The following is an 8185-nucleotide window of genomic DNA, read 5'->3' as shown; positions in this document are numbered from 1 at the left end:
AGTCCCTCACACACACACACTTATTTGCACACTGCTCACTAATACAGTGGCAACAGCAGTGGTAGCAACATGTCATGGCCTGGCTGCTCAAACAAGTTCAGCTTAGCTCATCTCAGCTTGTTCTCCTAACACACACACACAGACACACACATCTGGAGCTGCAGTACGCAAAGAGCTCCTCCCGGTCACTGCTCCAGCCTGGAGTAAGACTCAGTTACCAGCTCATCTCGTTCCTGCTCACACACCGACATACTCGCTCACTCACATACTCGTTCACTCTCTTACTCACACAAACACACCCACACTTACTCGCTCGCTCACACAAACACACACACACACACACTCCTTTGCACACTTGCTCACTCAAACACATTCTCATACTTGTGCTCAAATTAAACCTGATCGGGGCACAACAGTGAGTACCGCCCCTAATTCCATATGAACTCGACTACACTGTGACATGGATTACCTTGGAGACAATAGGCTGTGTGTTTTTTTTTGCCTCTATAAACACATAAACACCCACTCTCTGTTGTGTGCTCGTTCATTGGCTGGTTGTCTCTGTTCTGAAAGCTCATTGGCTCAAAGGCATTCTTCCCCTCGGCAAACTGTGGGACTGTGTCACAACTCCCTCTTAGTATTTAATTGCGGCACTTAAGGCAGTTGTAGTAGTGATAGTAATGTGCACAGTTCTGGTATGAGAGAGGGTGTGTGGACATGTTGGGTGTGGTTTTTGAATGACTTCCAAAGAAACTCCCATTTGACTCTCCTATCTGTTCACCTTGCTCTGCCAGGCTCTTCTCCTCTTACCCCCGTTGGTAACTTAAAAAAATGTTTTTTTATGATCCTCTTACAGCTGAAATCATGCAACACACAACACACATTAGTCTCAGTAACCCCCCCCCCCCCCCCCCCCCCCCCCCCCAACACACACACTTTCTCACTCCCACAGGGCTGTGGTGGTTAATGCATTAATGGTAACATACAGAAACTGCCCAGGGCACGTGTAGAGGTACAAGCTGATTTTCAAGTGTTATATTTGCCCTCTGCATACCAAGGGTACTGAATAATCCCTGCAAGCCCTTCTTACTCTGGTCATGACACAGCTGTACATCTGTGTCCCTCTTACAGCCAATTCATATTATTGGCAAAACAAAAGTGCATTTTGCTTTGATAACTCATCTTATATGTTTGCAGTCAAGTCAGTTTGTTTTATATGCTTCTTGGTGGACATAGTTGCCAATAATGATAAATATTCATGATTGATTTGGTGGGCAAATTGATGAGTCTGTGGACTATTGATTCTGAAAAAAGACTAGACGTGAGGATGATGATGTAGGCCTAACATAATGTAACATTTTTACCACATGTTTTTATTAGGCATTTGTCAAAGTCAAAGATCCTAAAAATCATGAGTGGGAACTCTATTTCTATGCAACTAGGCGAAGCGTGAAGTTATATTGAGAGGTGAGCTCGCTGCTGGATGCAATCCATAAACTTTGATGAGATCAGAGCGAGGATCCCAGGCAGCAAGGGAGGATCCACACTGCAAGATAGCGCTGTCGTGTCCATGGCCAACAATTCTGCTTTCGCCCAGAACAGAGAAACAAGAGGACAATGACCAACTCCACGCACGCTCCTTCTCCCTCAAACGAATAATGTCTGGAGCATGAAGACACACGTGCTATTCCATAGACCGACACGTGCTTTCTAATGTAGTACGGTGAAATACGGCGGAGCAGTCAGTTCACGAATGCCTGTTTTCCTCGAAAAGGACGGGACCAACGTCAGCAGCCTCGGTCTCAACTTTCTGCGCGCACACACTACCGTGCGTGGTCACTCCTCCTTGCGTGTGCGTGCGCGCTCCCTCCTATCGCGTGGTGGTGGTCATCCATATTGCTGGGAGTAGTGGAGATTACCTAGTAATATTAGAGGTTTACCGAGGCTTTTTAATGTTTTAACTTAAAGAAACCACTCTGCGTCTTAGACTGAAGGCTATTTGGTCTAGGGGTGGAGTGGAGAGAGCTAAGACAAGAGGTTATTCACGGGATACACCTTATTTGTTGCTAGGTTGAAAGCGGATTTGGGGGTATCGTGTAGGGAAAAGGAGAAATGGCCACGCAGGTGGAGGCTCTCCTGCCGAACAATCCTCTGCTGAACCCGGAGGACCGTGGGCATGCAGGCCAGATCAAACATGGTGACGACCGTTTGGAGAAGGGGCCGAAGACGACGGGCGTTTCGGACGATTCGAGCACCGTCAAGGGAACCGATGCGGAGTCGGGTGGGTGCACCACCAACGAACAGTGTTTAAAGCAAGCGAAAGAAGAGATCAACAACCAAGGGAAATTGAATTCGCCCGAAGAATCTCTCAGTGATTCCCAGGAAGATGTCAAAAATAACAAAAAGGAGTTTACGGAGGCTCCACCGCCCAAGGTGAACCCATGGACTAAGAAAATGAACGCCGTCACCGTGGTCAGTGTAAACGGACAGGCACATCAGGGTTTGTATTCCATTTGATGTCATTTTTTTCCATCTAGATGTGCATTTAATAACTTGTCCGAATGCCCTGCATTTAGGTGTTAAGTGCATTTGAGTGTAAGTAGGTAATTGATTTCATCCTAACTGGACTAGTGAGAGTTTGTCTGTAGCTAGGTATTACGTGTTAAGACGAGCCAGCTTGCTTGACGCCGTACTCTCAGACTGTCTCCTGCTTCCTAGCTATATATAGAACAAGGCCCAAACACTATTTCTGGAGTACTGGAGACCGTAAGCTAATGCGATTTAATTGTAAATTACACGAATGCCAGAACAAGTCGTCTAGGGCCTTGTGTAAAGGTGTGTCTTCTTGGTAAATAAAAGGTTTAATGCTGCTACCGTACTGAAAGATGGCTGCAAGACAGGGGGTGAGCTAGCATAAGTTAACGTTAGCCAATGTTGGGAGTACTTTACAAGTGTCAGGCCTCGTTATGTTGGGAGAGCTGGCCTCCCCAAACCTGTCGTCATTAATGTTTGTCGTTTTGGATGGCAAATTATTTATGACCAGTGTCAGTGGATAGAAAACATAAAAAGCCAATTATGACATTCAGGGTAATGTAACAAACGTTAGTTACGTTGGCAAGCGTGTCGCTGTTTGCTAACCCATATCATTTCCTAACGTCAGTACTAAAAGGTGACTTAAAATGTGGCCGGAAAACAGTATATAGATTTATACATTCAGACAGTGGTTTAAGTAGTATTGCACTTAAGCTTCTCAAATGGACGCCTCTGTTTGAACACACTGGACGCTCCCCAGTCTGGTATCGTTAAAGCCCTTATATCCGAGTCATTAACGTTACAGCTTGTCAGCTAGCTTGCTAGCTAGTTGGGTCAGGCTAACAATAGCTCAGCATTACTAGGCCTGATGGTACTTGCTAGCCACCATATTCTTGAGAAAATGCAGGGAATGCATTACTTTTCTGAAGGCTGTGCTGTCATTGTGAGAAGCGTGAACTGCAATTGAATGACGAATCCTCATTTGCTGTTGATTACTGAAACGGAGTTCAGAAATCAACAAAAGCCAAAAAGCTGACACATTTGTTATGGAACATCACGTGTGATTTCCACGTGTTCGTCCAAATGATGGACAATGCCATATACAGTATTAAAATTGCATTTTTTCTGTCAATACAGCCTCACAAAGGTTGATTCAGTGTTGGCGTTAATCATTCAAGTGATATTGATTCGCAAAAGAACGTCGTGTATGACATCTTGTTTCTTTGCCAAACCAGCATGTCACGAAGAACTCTCCTCCAAGCTTGCTAGCATGTTAGCGTCTAGGCTAATGCTAGTTAGCTAGACTTTTAACTGACAGGAACCGCCTTCATGTGGAAGAGTCTACTATAGATTATACTAACGTTAGTAATACGACGTGTTCTCGATGGACCTTGCAATCTGTTGTATTGCTCTGTCAACAATATATGTAAAAGCCCGATAACCAAATAATATACACGTTTCTCCATAATTGCCAACTAAACTGCACGGCCACGAGATCAGACCCGAGTCTAGAATTCTATCCCAGCATCCTTTGAGTTAGAGACAACGTGGTGAAAGCCATGTGATTTCGGTGGAGGAATCCTACCCACGATTATTGCTATGCTTTTAATGACTTTTCGTTTTAGTTCGATGAAAAGCATAGACAGCGTTTGAACTTTGCTAGATTGCAGGGATCAATCCTTTAACGCGACATTTCTGCGTGATAAAACAGTTTTCGCCTGTCTGTCTTCCCCTCCCCCATGTCACGAAGAACAGGCTAGCCAGGCAGTCGCTTGTTTTCGACAACGGGGATGCATGCTGGCCACAGGGAGAGTCTGCCGTTTTTTCCTCCATTTACAGGAAAACAGAACGTGTGAATCGAATTCATGTGGCGTGGCAGTGCTCTTTGTCGGAGCAAGCCTATTCTATAGTGTGGATTGTGTTAAATCTATTGGTAATTCTGTGCCTGAATGAAAGAGACAAAGTGGCATCAACCCCCTGCTTTATCACGTGTTTTACGTCTAGACTGATGCATGACACTGATGCTAAACCGTTGGCCGTATAAAACACAGTTGAATGTGGTCCAGTGTTGAAACACTGGTCAGGAAGTTGTTCCTACTTCCTTCACCTTCTCTTCAAGCTTGCAGTCAGATTCAGTTGTCGGAGCATTCACCCTCTTCCTTCAGATCATACCCTACCCGGTAGTTTACCATTGTGATAATCATATTACCCAGTTTTTGACCTATGGTCAGTGATTGCTGAAGGTTTTAGATAATACAAAATGTGTTGAAACAGTTTGAACAAACTCTGTATCAGCGCTCATTCTGATACGTGGTTTGTTCAACATGTAGCACAGCCATCCCAGAGTGTGAGCCCTGCTGGTAATAGCTGTGAGATGAGGGCACCTGTTGCAGTAGTGAACCCCTCCTCACGGCCATGGTTGTACTGAAGTCAACAGACAGATTAGCAGGCAGTGGCTGTTTTGCTTATAAGGACAGTGTTGCATGGACCTGCTTGAGTAGAAGACCTATCAGGGCTGGCTTGGGTGAATTTGTTTTTTGTACATGATCCATCCGGTCAGGACGGATGGATCGACCTATCTGTCTGGGGCCCCTTACTCACACTGTGTGTGTGTATGCATGCAGAAGTAGGGTGTCCCCGCCTCAGGCATGAGAATAGTCCCCCAGGCATTAGGCTTTAGCTCTAGGGCTGTTGTGGACTGCCTGTACTCCACCTATGAGCTCTGTCTGTCAGAGTGAACCAGTCTGGACCGCAGCAAGCCAAATTACATTTCTCATGGGGCACACGCTCCTCTGTGTCTGCATCTTACTCCTGTTCTCCTGGATTGGATTTGTTTTGATATAATCTTATGATGTTTAATTCACTATGAACCTTGACAAAAATATGCTTCCACCTGGGTGTAGCCATAGAGTTCTGTTCTTTTCTCCCAGAGCCTGTTTAAGTGTGTTTCAGTCTAACAGGGAGGCTACAACATGTCCGCAACTGAAGCTCTCTGTTCGCGTAACGTAAAAAAATGTTTTAGGAGACTAGTCTAATTTTTTTAAAAGTGGTTCGCTATCACGTCTGATGTAGGCAATTTTATTGATTGTAGTGGAAGCTAATTGCTGCGGCAGGCAAATGAAACGTATATAAGTATTATACGTGTTGGTGTTAGAAATGTGTTGGTTACATGCCCGATGTAGGTTCCCTGTAATGTTTGGTTGGCACACACTACACAGTTCTTTTTATCAGCAGCATCAAGGCTTACATTTCACTATTCGGTGCATTGTGTGATATATGGAGTTTGATAACACTCAGGAGTTGTGCAGATGTTTGTGAAGTAGTTGTTTTTTTGTGACCTGTGAGCCTAGTACTGATCCTGTTTGCAAGGGTGTAGTATGTGGATCTAGATGCAAAGGAGAGCTTAGTCATTACCTGACACGTTTATTCAGGTGTGAAAAAGCAGGAAGAGACTTAACCGCACACACAGTCCTCAGGAGAGGGGTGAGGTGAGAGATGCCCCCCCCACCCACCCCTGGAGCTTCCTCAGGCTGAATTAGCATTTACTCTTTATTTGGTTACCTCTGGCCTTTTGTAGTTCTGGTTGAAAGGGGGGGGGGGGGTCCAGGGGGTGGTTGCGGGTGTGTTAAATAAGGGCCCGTTCACACGAGGCTGTTTTTTTTTTTTTTTGTGCGTCCACACGACCATGGCGTTTTAGGAGCCCAAAATCAATCTTTTTTTAAACTGCCGGTTAATTTTTGCCGTGTGGATGCATTTTCGATGAAGACATAGCCCCACCCCTAAACTCAACCACTACACTTGACCTGATACTCTGCTCGTCAGAACCAAACCATTTGTTTGTCCTATTAAAATGTTTTTTGCTTCCCCCCCTCGTCATGATTTTTGTGCACGCATTATCAGCCTTTTGTGGCTAAGTTAGAAGCACACCAGTATGGCATCCTAATTTTCCCAGTGTAACTTGCTCTATACCAGACACAGTGCAAAACGTAAAAAAATAACTTTATTTGTTTTACAGTTGAATTGAGAACTGAATTTTCCGTAGTTGCTTGTCTCATGCGACTGCTTTTGGAATGTTGTTGTCTCTTCATCGTGAATTGGAGTGAAGCCTCTTCACTGCCACGGCTCCATCGACTGCCCTGGCATATGCACCAAAGCGCTTTCTGTCTTATTTTTTTATTTATTTTTTTTAACCAGTGTTGTTTAAGGTGGGAAAACGGTAAGAAATACGTTTTCGTTTGGACGTGGCCTAAATTTGACACGTATAATCCACTCTTCAGAAGACTTCTATTTCAGCCGAGCCCTCTTGGCAACATTTTTATAGGCATTTACATTCAGCAGATGTGTTTTTTTGATTTTCTTTAAAAAAAAAAAGTATTTGATTGCAGTGCTTCTCTTCTGTGCATAAATAAAGCCGGGTGGTCACACACCAGAAGTGTATCTATCGGAAGATGTCTGCAGGCTGAGATATTCATTGGCCACTTCATGTAGTCCGTCTTCGTCCATGTGCCAATTAGAAAAATACAAAGTGGGTTGAACTTTTGGAGTCATCACTGTGAGCTTAACTATTAAATGACTTGCTACGTGTGTGTCTGTGTAAAAAAAACAACATGAAAATGTGTGTCATGGCAGCATTATGTTACAGCAGCCCCTGGTATTTAAAGCATGTGGTTTAATGGCTTCTGTAACGCCTGTTAAGAATGCAGTTGAACACTAGGCCAGTGACTAGCATGCTTATTGAGCAATCAGTAAGGCTATTGGCCACTTCTTTAGTAAGAGCGCCTCTGATTGGCTGTAAGCTAGAAAGCTGTTTCTCTGATCAATACATGTAATTGTCCTCATGCTCAAGCTTTCTTCCTTTCAGCCGGTTCAGTCACACTGGTGTGACTGGAATGTTTCTAATATGAACGTTCTAAAGAATATCTGGGTTCATTGAATTCAACATGGAATTTTAGAACCTTACATTGTTGCGGAACATAATATCTTGTTAGAATGTTTAAAACCCCCGCTGAAGGGTTAAAAGCTATTTGTGCCAGGCCCCATCATAAATTGTCTCAACAAGGTGTCAGTTAAGATGTTCTGTGTCACCATTGTTCTAATTCTTATGGTGTGGGGCTAAGATGGGGTAACCCCACACCAAAGGTTGTCGGCTTGTTTCGTGTTCTGACATTTCCGGTGAACATACAGCACCAGAGGAGCACGTCATTGTCTGCCACATCAGGAATTTCAGCGCCCTGGCGGATGGACGAAGAATGGATCAAGCTGCTCGGCATCTTGTAACCAAGAATTGGCCAATCGGTTGGCATCTCGTTCCCATGAATCGGTCAATCAGTCGGCATCTCGTTCCCAAGGCAAAAGTGTAGGCGGCTGCAGATTTCTATTCCTTTAGCACACCTCATTCCACCCTGTTATCAGCTGTTGGACTCGGTGGAGTGCTGGGGCACCCCATGGCAATCTCACAAGGGAAACCTTGCATTCAAATGTCTACAAATTGAGAAGGCAAGCACCAAGTGCTGGTAATGGGATTTTTGTCTCACCTCATTCAGTTTAATGAACTAGCTGGTGTTCAACCATTTTTGGGGGGCAGTATTGCGGTTAAAAGCCAATTAGTTGAAACTGTGGGGTGTTAATATCAGACTAACAGACCGAGTGAAAC

General features: G+C 44.4%; 1 protein-coding gene across 4 annotated transcripts in view; it reads left to right on the top strand.

Annotated features, from left to right (window-relative positions):
- Window positions 1–1793: 1793 nt before the first annotated feature.
- The window catches only part of larp1 (La ribonucleoprotein 1, translational regulator), a 40973-nt gene continuing 34581 nt past the window's right edge, over window positions 1794–8185 (top strand). Inside the window, exon 1 of one of the 4 annotated variants that reach the window (XM_042092110.1) lies at window positions 1794–2500. In XM_042092110.1, the coding sequence (XP_041948044.1) occupies window positions 2113–2500 (388 nt within the window). In that variant the 5' untranslated portion in view covers window positions 1794–2112. The remainder of the gene's footprint in view (window positions 2501–8185) is intronic. The other 3 variants (XM_042092109.1, XM_042092112.1, XM_042092111.1) reach the window with 3 other exon arrangements.

The sequence above is a fragment of the Alosa sapidissima genome, chromosome 5 (assembly GCF_018492685.1).
Source record: "Alosa sapidissima isolate fAloSap1 chromosome 5, fAloSap1.pri, whole genome shotgun sequence".
In the NCBI taxonomy this organism is placed as follows: Eukaryota; Metazoa; Chordata; class Actinopteri; order Clupeiformes; family Clupeidae; genus Alosa; species Alosa sapidissima.
The sequence above is the reverse complement of the archived record's forward strand: the minus strand, read 5'-3'. Positions and strand labels throughout refer to the sequence as shown.